Below are 20,754 nucleotides of genomic sequence, written 5' to 3' on the forward strand. Positions count from 1 at the left end.
ATTTTTTGTTTTTAAAATAAATTATATGTATTATTATTATAGAAGCATAATTTTAACATATTAATATATCTGATGGTTTTTGGGCTGCAAATAATTCAAATGATTGGTAAATGGCAGTATAGTCTCCTCCAATAACTACAAAAAAAAGCATGAACAACGAGGGGGCACCATCGTTTCACTTCTGTCTGAGCCGTCCCTTTCTATCATTTCAAATCCAATGGTTCTAATCTTTTTAAGTCGGCCACAATCCCTCACGTATTTAATATTTTCCTTTCTCATATTACCCCAACTTTACATTTTTATAAATTTTAACACACAATAAATTCATGTTAGAATCGTTTCAAAGGTAGACATGGATTGCAAATTAGAGCCATATTTTCTCATATGCTGCCGGTAACAAAAAGGAAAAGTGACCATGTGAAAATTAGGTAAAATTAATTTTTTGGTTCTTCTATATAATTTTGATTTGGCTAGTTTTGACTCCGTTCAAACTTAGAACCTAAACTATAATTTACAACAACTCCCTTTCTATAGGTTTAATTATTTAAAACTTAGTTTCTAATCTTTCTAAATTACATAATTTTATTCTTAAAGTAAAGATACTCTTTTAAATGATTAAAATGTATAAATTGAGTTTCATCAAGTAAAAATCAAAGACTATATTATAACTAAAATTTTTTGTTGGCCTTCTACAACTATATTTAAAACTATAGGAATTGAGTTCCATAAAATTAAAGTTAAGGATTGGGTTATAAGTGAATTAAAATTATAAAGCCAAAAAATTTAATTTTTCTATTAATCAAAATGTGCATAGAATTTGTTTACAGATGCAAACTTTTGTATTATGCAAAGGTGACTATATATGATGTATTGAATAAAGAAAAAAGTAGTCCCATAAATATTTATTTAGTATCGTTTTAATTTAATTTTTGTCATTTATCAAAGGAAGAATTTTATTTTTAATTTAAAATTTATTTTAGGTCATAATATAATATTTAAGGAATACAACAATAATATATAATTAGTGGTAATATATGATAAATAAATATATTATATCACTTACTATTTTACTAGTAATTATATTTGTCATGCTTGTAATTAGTTTCACACAAGCAAATACTTATAAACATACACGCAACGCAATGATTTGAAATACAGGTCGTAAGTTTGATCCTGTATTCTTACTCATATAGCCTCAAATTGTCAATACTTTTACCCTTTTAATTTTTTTTAATTTTAAAAGCACTTGTGCAAAAGACATATAGAAATGACTGACTTCATGGAGGCACTTACTCTATGTTTGGGTGGAGGGAGAAGCAAGGGAAAATAAAAAGAGGAATAACACTACTAAACCCGGTCCTGAATATAAAAGTTAGTTGATTAATTTGAGTAAATTAAAAAAATAAGTTAAAATAGTTATTTGTAATAAATAGGTATTGTTTTTCCTAAATGTCTTTACTAATCAAATTTATTGACTAGAACTACTATTATTAGAAGGACTATTTTGAAAAAAAAAAAGTAAATATAAGAGAATAAATGAATTGAGATTTTATATTTTAGAATCAAAATAAAAGTCGAATGAGATCTTCTAAGGATCGAATGTAATATGAAACAAAACTTTTAAAAATAGTAAAAAGAAATAATATTTTATAGTGAGTTACTTTTTCCTTTGATCATTCTCTATTCCCAAATTTTTTTTTTTTATTGAGGGTTACATGGACAAGGTGATTAATAGTGATTAGGCAGAGCCACGCGCAAATCAATTTCTCACGGCGCCGAAAATATCATCAAATTAAGAAGTCCCCCCTTCCCTCCCCTCCCTCCCCTATAAATACCCCTCACCTTCCTTCTTCTCCTCATCACACACAAACCTTCTCCTCACTTAGCTACTCTCCTCTTTGTCTCTTCTCTCTTCTCTCTTCTCCTCTCCAAAATGATGATGGATTGCCAAGCATGGCCTGAGCCTGTCATCCGAGTCCAGGCCTTAGCCGACAGTGGCTTAGCCACCATCCCGAAACGTTTCATCTCTCAGCCACCCACCACGACCGCCCCCTTTCTCCGTCATCACAATGCTTCCTTATCTCATGAGCTTAACATTCCCGTCGTCGACCTCGGTGGTGACCCTGAGGAGACCGTTCGCCTCGTGGGGGAGGCCTGCCGGAACTGGGGCTTCTTTCAGGTGGTCAACCACGGCGTCAGGCACGACCTCATGACGAGCTCCAGGGCCGTGTGGCGCGAGTTCTTTAATCAGACGGCGGAGGAGAAAGAGCAGTTCGCCAATTCTCCGGCGACTTATGAGGGCTACGGCAGTCGGTTGGGAGTCCAAAAGGGTGCCATTTTGGATTGGAGTGACTACTTCTTCCTCCATTTCATGCCTGCTTCTCTTCGCAACAAAGCTAAGTGGCCTGCTCTTCCGCCATCTCTCAGGTACTGCTTTGTATAACAAAAAGAAAATTATGTTTACTGCAAAGTTCATTGCATATTTATGGATAAAGATATATAAATATACTAGATATGCGTTCCCCCTCCAAAATAATAATAATAATAAAAAGATTAGCATAAACTTTAATTTAAAGAGAAGAAATTTGTACCAGCATTTCTCTAGATCACACATCTGCATGAAAGAGATTAAACATATGGATCAATTACAAAGGATCTTAAGATACTGTTAAAACGAAGAGATATGCAGATAGACAATTGATAATATGCCTATTTCTAACCCATATTAATTTGGAAAACTTATCATGTGTCTATGACTCTTCTTGGAAAGTAAAGTCACCTTATCTTTACATATCCAAATCTCTCAATCTTCTACATCACATGTGGGGACACATTGGAATTCTCTCTTTCTTGTTTTACTTTCAAAGAAATCCTTCAAGGTAAAAGTTATTTGTTGGATTACTTCACTTAGCAATTCCTTGTTTACCATCTACATATATTTCTGAACTTTTACATCTCATCTTGCTAGTGGCTAATTAATTAATATAATGATGATATGTTTTCTTTTGCCAAGATTTAGTTTCAACGTGTTTTTAATAGACGTGTATATGAATAAGTTATGACTAATTTTATTTATCTATCAATTTATTTTCAATAGATATTCAACTTTACTTAAAAGTTTTTTCTAAGCGTGTGTATGTATATAGTATTCTCTCAAATCTTAAATGTAAGACATATTTTATAATATAATTTATATTATAGAATACGTTTTATATTTAGAATCAGGTGATTATTTATTAAAATAAGATTTTAGGTTAAAATAGTGGCAGGAAAGGGGCATTAGTCACAAAAGTGGAAACTTCAAAAGCTTTTAGGACCCGTCAAATGGGAGAAGGCGTGTGGACAATAAACGAGGCCGACCTAACTTTCATTGTCAGAATATGATATTCCAAAGCTTTTCTGTATTTTTCATTTTTCATTTTTAAAAAAGAAACAACCAAGTACTTTCTTACTAAAATGAATCCTCTCTAATTCCCAAAAAGTAGCAGTAGTAAGTGTGGATTATGGTTTGATGGTTTATATTTCATTTATTTCTTCTTTTTTTTGCGACATTATTTTCATAAAACATAATAATTTAATATTAAAAATTAAAAAATCAATATATTAATATTAAGATTAATATAAAATATAAAATCTATTGCAAAATCACTATTTTTTAATTCATATAATATATATCGTGCTTTATGTGATAGTGACAAGTGACAACAGAGAACCGAACTCCTTTCTTCACGAGATGGAAGGTTCAACTTTGGAATCCTGAAAGTCTACCTACCAATGACGTGGTGCCAAGTAATAATTAAAAAAAAAGCCATGCAAAACGTGGTTAAAAAAATAATTATAAGCACTTACGAAACATCAGCTTGCGAAAAAAAGTAGGTCAAATAATCAACAGGATTAATTAATAAAAATTACCTAATTAATGCGGCAATTAACACGTCTATATGCTCTGTTCAAAGATCAAATTCCACATTATATATATTCTGTAAATATTGATGGTCAAAGTTTGTGTAGTTTAAATCTTACCGGTTAAGTTCCTACCAGATATTCAAAACGCATGTTTTATTTCTGAGAGATTCATGTGGTGGTCTATGCACATCACATTTACAGGTGGCTATAAAGAAAGAGTAAAAAGTCCAAATACAGAATGCAAAAAGCACATGTTGGTCTATATATAGATAAGATATTGTGAAGAACAAGACAAACCCAACCATTACATATCATCATCTTTTATCACTACTCTTTCCTTTTCCTTTTCCTTTTTTTTTTTATGAATCAATTCTGTACATATTAATGACGTGGATTAATTAATTAACATATTTACATTATCTAAATCAATATTTTTTGTTGTTGGTGGTGTAGGGAAGTGGTCGATGAATATGGAGAAGAAGTGGTGAAGCTAGGAGGAAGGATAATGAAGATAATGTCAAGGAATCTAGGGTTACAAGAGGATTATCTTCTGAATGCATTTGGAGGAGAAGAAGGGATTGGTGGTTGCTTGAGGGTGAATTTCTACCCAAAGTGCCCACAACCTGATCTCACACTTGGCATCTCACCACATTCTGATCCAGGAGGTCTCACTATTCTTCTTCCTGATGATCATGTCTCTGGCCTCCAAGTTCGCAAAGACGACCGTTGGATCTCTGTGAAACCTCTCCCTAATGCCTTCATCATCAACCTCGGCGACCAACTTCAGGTCTATATATATCTCCATCTTTCCTTCTCTTAATTAAATGTTCTCGTGCATTGCATAGAGTCTGATAAAAGATGATATTGATATTGGTAGTGATGATATCGATGTGTATTTGTGTAGATTGTGAGCAATGAGATATACAAAAGTGTGGAGCACAAGGTTGTGGTGAACTCAAAGAGTGATAGGGTATCTTTGGCTTTCTTCTATAACCCTAAGAGTGATGTGGTGATTGAACCAGCCAAGGAGCTTGTGACTGAGGAAAGGCCGCCTCTCTACCCACCAATGACTTTTGATCAGTACAGAGCCTTCATTAGGACCAAAGGACTTAATGGCAAATCTCAAGTTCAGTCTTTGATGAATTGCGATAATAATTAAGTAATAATTTGTAATAATTCTATGATATTTCCATCCATATATATCCCATTAACAATGAAATTAGCTCTTGCATTGCTATTATCCATCCAGCCAAAATTTCTATGTTGTACTACTCTGATATTTCATTTTATGAAAAATATGTGTATGTTTCAACTGTATGTGTAAAAAATCATCTTGATGTATGCTTCTTAAGACACAAATATGTTAATTAGCTCGGGTATATGATATTATATATGCAATTAATTAATTAATGGATGGAAGTTAAATAGCACAAAGCGAAAGAAAAGCGTGATTATTAAGGGAAGAAAATTAATTAATGGAATTGGTGGTGGTGATCGACATAGTACTTTTCCCGCAGGGTACGTTGAGTAAAGCTTTACGGCTGCATGTGAATTTGAAGGAAAATGTAGGGAATGTGATGAGCATATAAGAGTCAAGAACAAGAAACAAGAAGGAGATATATAAAAAGAGACGTGCAAATTAAAGCTGAATGGTGGTGAATAGGCAGGCTTACCTTTGAGGTGTTACTTCACACAATAGTGCAAACAATAAAGTCCAACACTATGTTTTCCCACCATCATCATATATAGCTCGTGCCACTTTTTCGTTTTCTTTGTTTTTTTGTCAGTAAAATATAAAACACATGGTGGACCTTAAAGTTAAACAACTCAGTGGTCCTATATATCCAACAACAACTCCAAAGATATCAATATGTGCGCTCCATTTTATTAACAAATTTAACCATTTAAATGTATATATATGTGTACATATAAAGTGTAACAAGAGAGAATAGTTGTGTGAGAGGTTTAATTATTTATATCTCCTCTTAATATTCATCACTATGTCTGGTCTTAAATTTACTAGTTGTTGAAGGCAAATTTAAAACAAAAATTACACACTTCTTTAGTCAAATAGGAATTGCAAAGTGTTGTGTACCAAGTTTTTATGTACAATGATTGATCATTAATATAATTATAAGTATTTACTCCAATATTGCATGGGGATTATTGAATACTTTATATAATTGAAAATCACACTCGTTTTCCGTATGTGTACATACCTGAAGAATGAAAGCATACATGTGAAAATAAATTGCTTCATAAGTTGTTTTGTTTTGTAAATAAATAGAATAGAGATATTGAATATTGTCATCTAAATCATATATAATTTGTACCAATCGTTCAAAATTAATAAATAATGTAATTGTATTTATTAAAAAAAGAAGAAGAAGAAGAAGTTAGGCAGCCATGTGTGTCCCATGGGTTCTTAATTATATATGTAACGTATAGGAGAACATTCGAAACTCAGAGAATATTCGATGGAAGTTAATTTAATTGGAAAAGCTTCATCTAATAATTATCACGTTTTTAACGACCAAGTGTGAACTAACCACAAATAATAACTACACTAATCCAACCATTCACCTCAATAACGTCACTAATTCTAGAAAACATATGTATGAGAATTATGGAATCCTCTATGTGCTGTCAAATCATGAACCACACCCTGCAAATTCACGTTTTAGTTCATTATGATATGCGTGTCTATATAAAATATAATTGAAGGGTTTCAAAAATATATATACTCCTCCGGTCCTTAATATAAGACCCATTTAACTAATTTGATTAGATTAAGGAAGTTAGGTAAGTTGGTTAATTATAAGAAAAGTGACACATTTTTCCTAAAACACCATAATCATCTTTCTTAATATCTCATCTCCCTCTTCTATTTGATTATGGTTGAGGGAGTATCCATAGGGGTAATTTAAGGAAAATTGATAAATATGAGAAATGGGTCTTATATTTAGGACAAAAACCAACTCAACAATTGGGTTCTATATTAAGGATCGGAGGAGTATATATAATTTAGGTGAAAGATTTTTTTTGGCCTGAAGGAAAAAACGTTGATGGCCAAATAAATAAAAGAACATAGAAAATTAGGAAACATTTGCTTCACATAATATATACATGCGCATGAGTTTAATTATTTGTTACTTATAAGGCTTACAGGTTTTATAAATTATCCATTTCATAACATTGATTTTATAGATTTTCTATCATATATTGATGTATTGTTCGATGTATTCTGATAATATCCTCATATTATTGTGAGAATATTACTACCTCCTGCTGGTGCTTAACATATAATTTGGATATATTAAGAAAACTAATTAAATTATAGTTATCTATGTGTTGGTAATTTACTAAAATATATTTTTAAATTATTTGTATTGTAACCACTTCTTGATATAAACTTTTTTTAATACGTGCAATAAAAAGGATAATTTAGAAAAAATAATAAATATGGGGATAAAATGGACTAATCTCTTATATTTAGAACAAAACTTAATTCCTAACTAGCTTTCATACTAGAGAGTCGAGGTAGTTCTACGCTAAGTGTACTGAAAATTCTTAATATATATATTACTAAAAAAGTAATTAATTATTGACAGAATTTAACGGTGGGATTTGAAAATTTTGTCACAAAAAAGGACTATCACTTTCCTCGCCATATATATATATATATATGCAAAAGGAATAGTTTTAATCAAGCTGAAACAGTTCTTGTCATAATATACAGTACATATAGTATTCCTTCTTCTTCTGCTGGGTCCTTCAAGCAAAGACGTCCCAAATATACAGATATTACAGTCACTTCATGAATATGTGTTTGTATATTATATATATATATATATTCCCCTCTTTATTTTATTATTTAACATCCGATCATTATTCAAACAACACCAACGAACCTCTCTCTCTCACAGCAGGAAGCTCGGAACCAAAGGTGATTGACATTGATGAAATGAAGCTGCAAGCTGATTCCAAGGAAGTAGGTCCCAGTTTTGGTTGCAGAATTCTGGAGTGAGTGATGACGACGAAGAAGAAGAAGAAGAGGAAACAAAAAGGTCCAAACTTGCTGGGAAATTAACCCTAATAGTATCATCATCATCATCCTCGACGACTCTCTGCTTTTTGTGTGTGACAACGTTGGACCTATTACTGTGTTCGGAACCATAGCTAGCGGGTTCATCATCATCGGATTCCTCAGAGAGACAAGGCATTGATGTCGTCGTAGGTGCAGTATTATTTCTATGAAGCTTATTATTATTGCCGGCAGATTTTCTGGAGATGGTTGAGTTCTGATAAGCTTGGCCCAGTCTCTCCAGGTACCTCCCTTGAGCTTCCATTTTCAGCTTCAAGCTCCTTTGAAACTTTCAATTCCATTCCAAACAATATGTAATTTCATTACCAGGCATTTTTGTTCAAAAAAAAAATTCAATTGGGAGATTTATATACTGTTATTGAAACTTCTGTTTCTTCAGTTGATGTAAAGAGAAAAATATGTTCACAGATTCATATCCTAAAAATTTATGCTGAAAAATTTTAAAAAATTGTAATTATATTTCTCTAAGAATAAAACTATATTATCATATTTTAGGGATGTTTAAAAAAATTGCTACTGAGTTAAAATTATAATTTGCAAGATCTTCTATCTAAAAATTATAATATTTTGTAACCAAAAAAAAATTATAATATTTAAGCTAAACTCTTCAAGGCGTAGAGATCATACAAACGGATTTTTGCCTCTCTTAATAAGGCGTTCTTTGTTTTTATAGCCTATCATAAACCAAAAATCCAATTTTTTCTTCAAGCTGAAAAGAATTGTGTTTTTGTGCTGTTATTAGTTTAATTTGACCCGCTATATACTTTTTTTTCGTTTCACTTTAATGTCACAGAGTATAAGTTTTATTTTAATTTCAACTTTTTGGCATTCAAGTAATATAAAAAGATTATAGAAAAATATCTGGAATTTTTTTCCAATACGAAATATTTTTTGTTAATAATCAAACTACTTCTTTTAGATTAAAAACTAATTATATTCCCTTCAATTTTATTTTCTTCTAAAATTTAATAAAGCCATATCATGTTGCAAAACTTAAATATTGCATAAGCTTCTTAATGTTACATCATATATATTATGATTAAAAATCCCGAAAAGATCCAACATAAAAATTTGAATTAATTATGAAAATATATGTGTGTGTACCTCCAGCTGGTCGCTCAAGCGTTTTTGTACTTCCATTTGCAAGTGTAGAGCTTCTTTTAGCTGCACCGTCCTGCTTATATTTTAATATGAACAAGCAACAACTAACAAGTAAAAATCATTATTAATATTAAAATAATATACTTCTCCGGTTCTTAATATAAGATATATTTAACTAATTTAATTAGATTAAGAAAGTTAGATAAGTTAGTTAATTATAAGAAATATGATATATTTTTCCTAAAATACTATAACCATCTTCCTTAATATCCTCCTTTTCTCTTCTACTTGATTATAGTTGAGAGAGTATTCATAGGGATAATTTAGGAAAATTTAATAAATATGAGAAATAGATATTATATTTAGGACTAAAATCAACTCAATAATTAAGTCTTATATTAAGAACCGGAGGAGTAGTAATTAAGGATATGCCGGTGTTTCCAATAATTGACTAACATATATATATATATATATATATAATTAGAAGAATAAATCGTTGACGACTCACGCTAATGCGCTGAAATTAGGCAGTATGTCCGATATGCTTCTTCTCTCAAGCTTACTTCCTTCTCAGCAAAAGTTAAAGATCACTAATTAATAATCTAAGAATTCATAATTGGTCTATGAATTAGGATTTTTCAAGCGACGCAGTTCAATTTGACAAGAAGTTCAAGAACTTACTAGTAGCAGACTCTGGAATCAACTTGTTGATCCTGTATTTCTGGAGAAAAAGGCAAAACGAAGCTTGTTGATTAATTGTTAATTACTAATTTAAATGGACCTTCTTTTTACACATTAATAATTAAGTATATGGTATATACTAGGAACCTGTAAGTGGCTTTTGACGTGATAAATGGTGATTCCAGATGCTCCCATGCTCGTCATCTCCTTCACTATACTCTTTGGCGTTGCTCCTGCAAATTAAACCCACATTCACAAAGTAATATTATCTCATCTACACCTAGAAATTAATTAACAATAAAGAGTGTGTGCGCGGCGCGCACACACACACACACACACACATAAACACACGTACTATCAGGGCCACCAAGTCTGTTGACAGCTTGAACGAAGAGATCATGAAGTTGATGAGTCCAACGAAGGCGTTCTTTTGCAGAGGCATCAGATGAAGGGCGACTGGAAGCCATAGCTTCTCTGATGATCTTGTTGGACGGATTGAGTTGAAGGGATTAAATTGTGTGGCACGTACAAGCGTTATAGAGAGAGAGAGAGAGAGAGAGAGAGGGGACAAAAACATTTGTAACATATATGGTTGGAGACACACAGGTAATTACCTAGGCTAGCTTGGCGATGCCCACTATGAATTTCTCAATTATGATTCTGCCCAATGTCTTCAGTTGTCCCAATGCCAACCGGCTCTTCTGAAATACTACTACTTCTCTTTAAGTTATACGCACAATATATTATTATTTTATGTTTATCTTCATCAAAGAAAATTTATGCTACAGTTAATCTGTTCTAAACATAAGAGTTAGATAACTAATATACAAAAACTAAAAATATCAGTTAAGTTAACTATTTGTAACAAATATGTGTTGATTTCTGATAAAACATAATGAAATCGTGCAATCCATGTAGTCAACTCTATTTAATGGAATAATACTTGTTGCTGTTGTGTTGATTTTCTTAAAATGCTCCTTTTAATCATGTGATCAGAAACTTCCCTTGTTGATCAAAATACTATCAATATATGCAATTAGAAAGGATTGGGAAAATAATTATAAATTTGTGAAATAAAATGAATTGAGATTTTATATCTAACATCAAAACAAATTCCTCAACTGGCATTTATATTTTAGAGCAGAGGAAGTATTAAATACCAAGTACTAGTATTCCTTCAGACATAAATTACCACACATAATCCATATTTGGAAGCGCTTAAAAAATAATTTTTTGTTTTATGAGACAAAATTTCTCTAACATATTTATATATTTACTTCATATGGACGTGAAATCACTTATATCCGCAAGTTGTAAGAAAGCAATTAAATTTGGCGAATGAAAGTTGGGTCTCGAGCACTATTTCATTCTGTGAGCTTGTCCTTGTGAAGAACTCCTAGTCAATATCGACATGAAAAAGAGAGCAAATAATTGCCACCAAAAAAAAAAAAAACAGAGCAAACAATTATTTGCTAATCTATATTTTTAAATATGAAAAATTTGTTCTCTTCTGTCTATGACAAACATCTTACAAAATTTTAGACTATAGCCGATAAATGATGCATATAAACAGAAAATCTTACAAGTTTGCTGGTCAACCTAAATTACCACACCAAGGATTTTGGTGTTTATTGTCATTATCCCCTCGACAGCATAGGATTTAGATCCCGATAGGTGACAATTGAAGTGAAAGACACGTTATGGTACATTTCTCTGTCGGCTCTTCGTTTTAAAGTGCGATTTATTACTATAAATCCATCATTCTAATCACTTGAATTTGCAATCGTCATCTGCAATAACCAGTTCACATCTTTTGGCACTTTTCCCAGCAAGAAGTTAAAGCAGCAGAGTTTTCTTACTGCTTAGGGAATCCTGAATTTGATGATTAAGACGCAGTTCGTCAAGACCAAAGAAATATTTCCAATATCCCAGGAATAAACAAAAAGTCGAACAATCCTTCTATGGCTTTAGGAGTATGTTCAGTTATCTTGGAAGCAGTTTGGATTGGATAAACAAAAATCACCAGGCACAAAACTCAAGTTCGAAAATAATAATGTTAGTAGTCTCGAATTTAAGCTTTAATTTGAGTATATAGTCGTGTTTACATACTTTTGATGCCTGTGTAATCCCATTGAACTCGATTTAAGTTAATTAAAAGTCTAATGTACTTTTAAATATCAAGTGATTGATTGTGAATAAAACACAGACATTTGCAATTCAACATAATATTCACATTTTCTTGTGCTGTTAAAAGATTATATTTAAACTCAAAATTAAATATAAATTATTTAAGTTCATATTTGAAAGTTTAAATATCACTTTAAGGATGAGCATGTCCCGATCATCTGAGTGGAGTGCCGAATTTGAAGCCTGCAAAATCAGGCTCCATGACATGATTTCCCAACGTCAACGAACAACATTGACCACAGAAGAATATGCATTGAATCTTACATATTTGTCTTCATGAAATTTATACTACCAATTACTTTTAAGTTGAGATTGGGGGAGCGTCAAAGTGAAATCTTGTAAAATACGTTCCTATGCATTTTGGCTGAAGGTCAGATAAGAACGCCAATCTATACGGAAGAATTAATTTGGAAAAGTGCTATCTTGTGCCCAAAGGATCCGAACTCCACCAAATTAGAATATATCACAATCTATTTCTACGGTGTATATGACATTATTGAATATTCTCACCGAAGTCAAGCTTAATATCCCTCAGAAATTACAAGTTAAACATAGTAATATACCTGTTACGTGCCCTTTCGTAAGAAATATAGCACTATTACAATATTTTCAGACTCTAGTATCATTTTTTGCCTTTAGTCACCTAGGGCCTACCTCGCCTCATGCTACATGATGGGCATTTGTATTGCTTTATGCTCTCAGCCTTGGCAGGAGTAATTTTCACACATTTCCCGTGGAACCATCTCTCGCAGATATCGCAGCCAATCCAAAATTCATCTGCATTATAGTTTCCACCACAGCTACCACAAAGGGTTTCGCTATGCTCATCTTCATCCTCCTCGTAGCCTTCATCGGCAAACTTTGGGTTGCTTTTCACTTGCCCGTCATTTGATCTCTGAAAATCAAGGGAGAAGTTTGCATCAAACAGGAAAAATACAAAGTTAAATGCAATTTTCAAGTGTTTACTATCAGCTTCTTCAATAGAAAATGTATACTTTTTTTCCAACTGAGAAACACGCGGGAGTCCTCAAAGAGATTCTTTCAAATACAACAAGAAGCAGCTTTGTTCCACTAGGTGGATTGGCTACATGGATCGTATGATGCAATTGTGCTCTATCAACAACCAAATTTTTGGATAGGTTGTTGACCAAAAAATCCCGTTTATGATCTCATTAAGTGTTCTTTCAAATACCATAATTTTATAGTATTATTTAAGAACAAAATAGCAAATATTTAAACAGTTACCACGCTTGTTTTAAACAACAGATTAGTATTTCTTTTGGCTCTAGGTGAGGGCTTAAAGCTCAAAAACGGAATACAAATTAAACAGGTTCGGGAATCATGGTCCTAATATTATCATGGAAAAGCAAATGGCCAGCCCCAAAGGAGATTCATCAAATATTTGAAGGGTGTTATTCCCCAAAGGCTCATCTCTAACCCTCAAGGATGTTATATATGAGCCTGGATATTAATCCAACTAACCTTGGTGCTGCCCCGAGATTTGCTACCACTGTCCACAGTGGGCTTGTCCTTTAATGGTTTCCTCTCAGTCACGACTTCAAAAACAGTGGGAAGATCATTGATCAAGCTGAATAACCGTTTCCTGCCATATACAACTAGTGTAACTATCAACGGGAAGAGCCATATGAAATATTGTGATTAGATGTGATAATGTTACAACAGATATATCGCATCTATGTCACCAACAAAAGATATATCGCATCTGACACCCATTCCAATAGCATTAGTTCCTGAGTAAAGCGCAGGGCGATCTATAGCCAAAAAACTAAGAACGACCTGAGAAACAGAACAGTGCCTACATGATCTAAAAATACAAATGATAAGTCAAATGAAACTGCATATCCTTCTTTCAGGTACTTTAAGTGGCTTTAAAGATCTGGAATAAATGGAAGACTGAAAAACACTTCGCCCTTGTACAACAGAATTTGGTATTCTCCCCCTCGAAAACATTCTCAATTCAATAATCCCACACAACTTCTTCCAATATTGGTTTCATTTATTAATTGGAAAGCGGAAACAGCTAAAGTCTATACAATGAATCTAAAACCAGTTCACAAAGGTCAAACATTCATTTTTGCATACCTTTCAAATCAAAAATTAAAATTGTCAATGTCAACGTGGTTCTTAGAATTACAATTAAAGAAAGCCCCGAACAGTTAGACACCCTTGGAGGAGTTGGCCACTCACCTTGGCACCATTTCTACTCTTGTCACATAACTGAGCATTCAGATAATTAAACTTGTATGGGAACCCCTATGTGACGTTGCAGGTAAAATAAAATTATGTTAAGAGACCTTTTGCTGCCCCAATTTAAGAGATTTACTGAGACATCAATCATGATTATAGTAATTCATGCTGACCAACCACCATGACAATAGCCCATGTTTCCAACATGCTATAGAGTGTTTGAGTATGTCATTGACAGAAACAAAACCATAAAACCACTGGAATTGTCACCACACATATGACTCCATCAAGGATAGTTTGTACCTTTCATTGCGGTTAAGACGGGCCCCGAGATAAAAAGCCACAGAAAGCAACCACGAATCACTGTGGACAGCAACAAGAGAAAGCCAGTCCCTGCGGTGCATGCCATCTCTAGCAAAATTGATTCCAAGAGCAGGCTCAGGAAGCTCAGGTGGAACTTCCTCTGCTGGCAGAGTTACTTCCCATGTTTCATTTGGATGTCCATAAAGGCACAAGTTCTCCTTATCTTAAACAAAACACATAATTTGAATTTTAACGGGGGGCACATCTATATGCATAAAGCAAAAAATCTAAATGAGCATTACGGCAGGGCTTCAATATGTTATGAAGAAATTGCAATTCTTTTTGGATTCACCAAAACATTCTCCGCTGAGTCGAGCAGAAACTCAAGGAAATTATAGTTCAAAAAATTCTGCCAAATCTCATGCTGTGTTTCAGTCAGGGAAGTCAACAAGGGAATTTGTAAATAGCCCACTAATTAGAACTATAATGTCATGGGGCAAACCGAAGCTTAGTCAAATTTGAACATTTTCAAGAGCACCCAGGACAACAGGCACGCAAAACTTTAGGCATTTATTTTTATTAAAAAAAATTGATTTCCTCAAATTATCCAGGGGAGAAAATCAATTCTAACATAAATCCAAGAATGCATATTTCACACACAAACAAGCAACATCATAACTAAATTAGGAAATAAAAGATGTAACGAAAAGAAAATGAAAAGCTTCAGAATATTTACGTAAACTAAAAAAGTATACAGATCCAAGATTACGCGTTACCTGGATCACAGAGCCCATAAAATTCATCAACATCTGAGAAACGGAGACACAAGAAAAACAACTTTAAGACCCACCACAGACAAAATCAAACTGAAGAAATAAAATACAGAAACAGAGAAAGAAATAGAGTGCCTTGAGTTAAAGCACGAACAACTCCTGCTCTTCGAGCACTATAATCCTTGAAGATCTCCTCCACGGTGCGAGGACTAGAAGCCATTTCCATAACACGATGAAGAGATCTGAGCAAATCGATTCAAAATGAGTATACTAGCACAAATTGAATGTGGAGGAGGGATTCAAGAGATCATGAGCACGGATCCAAGAGATCGTGAGGGGCACAGAACAGAAGCATATGGAAAACGGTTCCAGAAAAGCAACAGAGAATGACGAAGACGAGAGGAGTCTGAGTAATACGATCATTCTATAGCTTTTCATTAAATTATACATTGACCCACACATTTTGTCTGGGGTTTTCAATTTGGTCCTTAATATCTATAGACAACAGTCGATTCGTCCTTATATTTTTTAATTGCATTTTCACATATAAATATATAATTGAATTTATTTATTTTTTTGAATGATAAATTGAATTTATTTTTAATAATCATCTCATGCCAACTTTGTTGTAAAATCCACAAACTCAATAAATTGACTAACAAGTCAGTCAAATTTTCGTTAATTGAAGTTTCAGTCTTATGAATAATAATATAAAATTATGTTAAAAGAATTATCTTCAATCAGGTCAATAGTATTCAAATTTAATTATATAATGCTGATTCTAATATAATTGTATAACAATATTATTTTTTAAAAAACTGGTAAAATTCAAGTTATTCATAATTCATGGAGATATAAGTATCAATTACAAATATTTCTAATTTATATGAAGGAATAAGATACACTCTTCTCCTTCAACTATTCTGTTTTGATGCCATAACTTAATGAATGCAATCATCAATATTTTGATTTGATTTAATGTCGTCATTTAAAAATTCTGGATATAATATTTTATTATTTTTTATTAATTTGGCTTGACATGATTTTAAAAATAATCAAGCCAACCGCCACCCTTCACTATATGTAACAACCAAAAAATCCAACTCAAGACCTCAAAACTAAAAAGTTACATGGAAAAAGAGAACTTAAATTTTAACATTATTTTCGAAGGTTCTAAACAAAAAAAAGAAAAAGAAAAGAAAGCTTGAGATTTTAAGTTTATAATTATTTTCAAGAAATTTCAATAACTTAAATTATTAGTTATATTATTTATATGATTTGGTCTTTGATAGAATTTAAGGATGTCCTATAATCTATGTAACTAACCTCACTAAGTGAAATAAATTTTTGTTATTCCTCCGATCCTTAATATAACATCTATTTAACTAATTTGATTAGATTAATAAAATTAAATAAATTAGTTAATTATAAGAAATATGATATATTTTTCCTAAAACATGTTAATCACATTTCTTAATATTCTCTCTCTCTTTTTTTTACTTGATTATAGTTAAAGAATATCAAAAAGAATAATTTAGAAAAAATTAATAAATATGAAAAATAGATTTTATATTTAGAATTAAAATCAACTCAACAATTAAGTCATATATTAATTACCAGAGGAGTATTAGTTATTTGATTATTCATAATCATATCAAAATAAAGAGTTTCCATGCAGAATTTTTTAACTGAGAATCCTAAACTATAATTTTCCTAAACATATACAGCAAGGGCTGCCATGTGACAGGACAGCAGCACCGGCATAAAGCATGGTTTCGTAATGGGCATATCTGCAACCTTTGACCTAGGCTTAGCAATACGAATGAATCATTATCCCAGCAAGCATGGTCTCCAAAAGAAGTGTTGTACGGACACCTGGTCCTGATAAGAGCACCTATAGATGGTGCATTGTCCCATACTCATAATTGTGATGGAGCATCATTATCCCAGCAAATATGGACCAATTTTCATTCAATAACTGATAATTGAATCTCAAACCAAAATTGAAAAGATGGCATCTCTGTTTCAAGTCATTTATAAGTGATTTCCACGTTTGCTGTGATATGCACATGGCTTGCTGAAAGCTATGATCATATATCAGTGATCATCTATACATGACCAAGAGCATAAAACAAAATGATCTGTGATCATCTCTCTCTCTCTCTCTGCGCGCGCGCGCGTATTTGTGATTGTAAAGAATTCAAATGTGCAGGACATGTGGTTAGCGGCAAAAGAACAGTCTAAAATTAGACACAATAAAGTAAGACACCTGAAAATCCTAATTATCATTTGGTCCAAATATTAACAGACTTCACAAAGCATGGATTCCCATTTCAAAATTGAAAACAGAAAGCAAAGCAGATGCAATCTTACATGATATGGTAAATGGCAGCAAGAACTACTAGTGGAATTCACGGTGATGTCAGTAGTTTCTTAAAGCCAATTTTCTGCTCTGATGTGAGTCTGGAGGGGAACTTGATGTTGAACTTGATTCTCAAGTTACCCTTTTTGGAGGGTTCTTTGGGAATAGGCATGCCCTCTGCTTCAACAACTTCTTCATATGAGGGACTAATGATTGAATTGATGGGAATAGTAAGATTCCGGCCATCAAGGGTAGTCAGCTGCGTCACATAACCTGTCAGGGCTTCGATGAGAGATATCTTTTGGGTGACAATAAGATCATTGTTATCCCTCTTGAAGACACTATGAGTTTTCTCATCAATGATGAAGACAAGGTCTGCAGGTATAACTCCTCTCCGTTCATTTCCCTTCTCTGGAAAAGTTATTTTTGTTCCTTTCTTCCAACCTGGCTTGATCTCAATTGCAAGAATTTCCTCTACTGAGGTCGGCTTCCTACAGAAGAAGAAAACAGAGTAGATTCGGTAATCATAACCAAAAGTAATTTCATAGACTCTAGTTCCATAGCCCCTTTTCCCCGTGAAGCCTGCTGATCAACCGTCAACCGTCAACAGTGCTAGCTGAATTGTGTAAGGTCAATACTGAACTATATGGTAAAACCCTTTGTTCAGGAGGCGCCAAATTTCAGGTCAAAAACAAAAAAGGCGGAACAAATTCAAATAGCCAAGTGTCCGCAGAAGCCGAAGTCCTAACCTTTCCATATGATGAAGTCACCGTTTTACTGAAAGCATCTCGTCAAAAGTTTAAAACAGGAGTTACAACTGAAAATACATATTGTAACGTATCAAAGTTTCACACCAATTTAAGCACTTAAGCTGCTTGCTCCTCAAGAGCGTAGGCCACAGTTGTTATCTATGGCCCAAAAATATTACAGGGTCAAATAATTCTGGAATTTAAATGCCTCTAACTCTACCTCTCATACAGAAAAACAGCCTTGGACCATTTTTAAGATTCAAAATAGCTCTGCCTCTCACATGCATACTCACGTAAATGCAGTCCAATCCCAAGTTCAAATACTGCTACAAACTTTGATGGCACATTTTAGAAAAATCAAGACTCCTTACATCACAATCTTCTCAGATTGAAACCTGCAACAGGAAACAATCATAGGCATTCCCATGATAAGTAATATGTTGTCTGATTTGACCTAGGTTTCCACTCGACATGATTATGAAAACTAACGGAAAAGATCATATACCAACTTTTCTATTGTTTATTTAAAAGTTGAAAGAAAATAGGAACAAAAAGGAGCATCAATTGAAGAACAATTGAATCCCTTGAAGGGAGCTCCAACATGCATCAGAATCTCAACAATTAAAAACACGTTAGAATGAATACCAAGAAAAGAAACCCTATTAGAAAAATAAAGTATTTAACAAAGATAGTGATTCCTCCATCTTTTGATAATTTCAATTAGAAATGTAAAATTTGACTGTAGACAATCCTATAGATGTGTGACTGAAACAGCTATTTCCTGCACAGCACTCCAGTGCCTGAAGCATAACAGTGGCATCTTGAACCACAATTGGAAAGGTTATTCTTCAAGAAATTTTATATAGAAGATATGCATGTCAAATAATAGCAATGAACGATATGTAAGGATTTTGACACAAGTTTGACATAGCTAAGCGACAATGAAATTGTCTGATAATGGCGTAAAGCCCAAGCTAGAACATTAAATAGCTCCAATAGGTAGGGAACTATATTTTACAATACTTAGAATATGAATCTTTTCCATTTTACCGATTTATATTCAAAGACAAGTTGGGAATTGAAACAACTGGCACATCATATTGTCCCCATATAGGTAAAAGGCTCTAGTAGAACAGAAGGGCACAAAGATGTGCTTCCTTACTTAAGGCAACCTTTTTTTTTCCAGAAGCATTTGCCTTCAACCGACACAAATGACATCATTTGTTTACTCGGCAGCGGGGTCCACAGGTCCAAGCTTGGATGCACATGACCAAATTAGTAAAAATATAATGTAACTGAATGTATAATCTCTATTCTTACTAGTTAGACAGAAAAGATGATGAAAGATGCAGATCCTAGCAATCATACCATGATTAATGTAGTAACATTAGCAATAAAGATAGCTCTTTGGGGAGACAGCATACAACCACAATTCCTAACGAGATTAGAGGATAAAAATGCATCCATGTCAAAGATCTCAATCCCTCTCAGAACAGTTTGCCACTAAGAGGCTTAGTACAATGAGGCTGAACATGTAAGAGCGAGATGGCATAGCTTACTTTCACATCAATATATTAGACTGCCATAATCAAGCCAACCGATCAGCAAATAACAAACCTTCTTCGCCCACAAAAACATTAAAATGGACCAGGTATCACCTTGTTTTTTTTTAGTAACTTGTTATTTGTCTATTTAGAAATCCAAGTTCACCCGCTAGCACATTCATGGAGGTAAATTCAACTTGCGGAATGGGATTTTTCTTCATAGAGGTAAGCAGGAGTGCTAATAAGTTGAAGTAGAAAGCTCACCCAGTGGCATCGACAACATCTCTCGAAACCTTCATTTTTTTTGTAGTTCCTTTATACAAATCCTCCAAACTACATGGCAGTTTTCGTTCTATAGCTGCACCTTTCCTTGGCATATTCCCTGAGCCATCTCCACCTCCCCTCCTAAATGAAGCAAAAATATCATCGCCAAACGCACCACGGTGAAAAGTGGACCCGCCAGCACGCCCTGCCGTTTCGCCTATTCCACCAAACGGGCTGGAAAACTCAAATAACTCCGAAAATATATCATCCGCACTTCTCGGGTTGAACCGAAACGTCGTTGGTCCACCGGAAAACTCGGCAGCGCCGGGTGGCGGTGCCTGCCCATTCAACCCCTCCTCACCATACTGATCATACACTGCTCGCTTTTGCGGATCACTCAAAACCTGTTCAAGTTTAAATCACTGGTCAAACGCCCAAGTCCAAATAAACTCTCTCAGTTAAATCTACTTAAATTATTCAGCATTTTAAAACTTTTCAGATTTTCTCATACCCAAGTCACATTACGCTGAATGTAAAATGAGAGACAGCGAATAGCAAGGATTCTAAATGC

At 33.4% G+C, this 20,754-nt stretch overlaps 3 protein-coding genes and 1 pseudogene across 3 annotated transcripts; 1 reads left to right on the forward strand and 3 right to left on the reverse strand.

Moving 5' to 3' along the window:
• The first annotated feature begins 1,930 nt into the window (after positions 1 to 1,930).
• Positions 1,931 to 5,108, forward strand: LOC114742476 (probable 2-oxoglutarate-dependent dioxygenase At5g05600). The gene is made up of 3 exons (XM_028930730.1): positions 1,931 to 2,427; positions 4,360 to 4,693; positions 4,811 to 5,108. Exons 1-3 carry the CDS (start codon positions 1,934 to 1,936, stop codon positions 5,063 to 5,065), a joined length of 1,083 nt encoding a protein of 360 aa, XP_028786563.1. The 5' UTR covers positions 1,931 to 1,933; the 3' UTR covers positions 5,066 to 5,108.
• A 2,718-nt stretch (positions 5,109 to 7,826) lies between these two features.
• On the reverse strand, positions 7,827 to 10,260 carry LOC114742475 (myb family transcription factor PHL7-like). The gene is made up of 6 exons (XM_028930729.1): positions 10,149 to 10,260; positions 9,941 to 10,026; positions 9,794 to 9,833; positions 9,621 to 9,678; positions 9,116 to 9,185; positions 7,827 to 8,279 (listed from the first exon to the last, which is right to left on the reverse strand). The coding sequence occupies exons 1-6, from the start codon at positions 10,258 to 10,260 to the stop codon at positions 7,827 to 7,829; spliced, it is 819 nt and encodes a 272-aa protein (XP_028786562.1).
• A 2,143-nt stretch (positions 10,261 to 12,403) lies between these two features.
• On the reverse strand, positions 12,404 to 15,644 carry LOC114742474 (PHD finger protein ALFIN-LIKE 1). The gene is made up of 5 exons (XM_028930728.1): positions 15,400 to 15,644; positions 15,268 to 15,300; positions 14,492 to 14,714; positions 13,463 to 13,583; positions 12,404 to 12,875 (listed from the first exon to the last, which is right to left on the reverse strand). The coding sequence occupies exons 1-5, from the start codon at positions 15,488 to 15,490 to the stop codon at positions 12,624 to 12,626; spliced, it is 720 nt and encodes a 239-aa protein (XP_028786561.1). The 5' UTR covers positions 15,491 to 15,644; the 3' UTR covers positions 12,404 to 12,623.
• A 1,841-nt stretch (positions 15,645 to 17,485) lies between these two features.
• Positions 17,486 to 20,587, reverse strand: LOC114742472 (dnaJ homolog subfamily B member 13 pseudogene; annotated as a pseudogene).
• Positions 20,588 to 20,754: the final 167 nt, after the last annotated feature.

This window comes from Neltuma alba, unplaced genomic scaffold, assembly GCF_004799145.2.
Source record: "Neltuma alba isolate B1F8T4 unplaced genomic scaffold, ASM479914v2 tig00003779_pilon, whole genome shotgun sequence".
Taxonomy (NCBI): Eukaryota; Viridiplantae; Streptophyta; class Magnoliopsida; order Fabales; family Fabaceae; genus Neltuma; species Neltuma alba.

What these genes read in the sequence shown, in the direction of transcription:
- LOC114742475 (XM_028930729.1), bottom strand. Translation starts at nt 10,260, where the DNA reads ATGGCTTCCAGTCGCCCTTCATCTGATGCCTCTGCAAAAGAACGCCTT. An exon ending in GATTCCAGAGTCTGCTACTA is followed by an intron (nt 9,679 to 9,793) that starts GTAAGTTCTTGA and finishes TTTGCTGAGAAG; the next exon opens with GAAGTAAGCTTGAGAGAAGA. An exon ending in CCTAATTTCAGCGCATTAGC is followed by an intron (nt 9,186 to 9,620) that starts GTGAGTCGTCAA and finishes AAATATAAGCAG; the next exon opens with GACGGTGCAGCTAAAAGAAG.
- LOC114742474 (XM_028930728.1), bottom strand. Translation starts at nt 15,490, where the DNA reads ATGGAAATGGCTTCTAGTCCTCGCACCGTGGAGGAGATCTTCAAGGAT. An exon ending in TTATGGGCTCTGTGATCCAG is followed by an intron (nt 14,715 to 15,267) that starts GTAACGCGTAAT and finishes GTTTTGTTTAAG; the next exon opens with ATAAGGAGAACTTGTGCCTT. An exon ending in CGTCTTAACCGCAATGAAAG is followed by an intron (nt 13,584 to 14,491) that starts GTACAAACTATC and finishes TGTATATGGCAG; the next exon opens with GAAACGGTTATTCAGCTTGA.
- LOC114742476 (XM_028930730.1), top strand. Translation starts at nt 1,934, where the DNA reads ATGATGATGGATTGCCAAGCATGGCCTGAGCCTGTCATCCGAGTCCAG. An exon ending in GCTCTTCCGCCATCTCTCAG is followed by an intron (nt 2,428 to 4,359) that starts GTACTGCTTTGT and finishes TTGGTGGTGTAG; the next exon opens with GGAAGTGGTCGATGAATATG. An exon ending in ACCTCGGCGACCAACTTCAG is followed by an intron (nt 4,694 to 4,810) that starts GTCTATATATAT and finishes GTATTTGTGTAG; the next exon opens with ATTGTGAGCAATGAGATATA.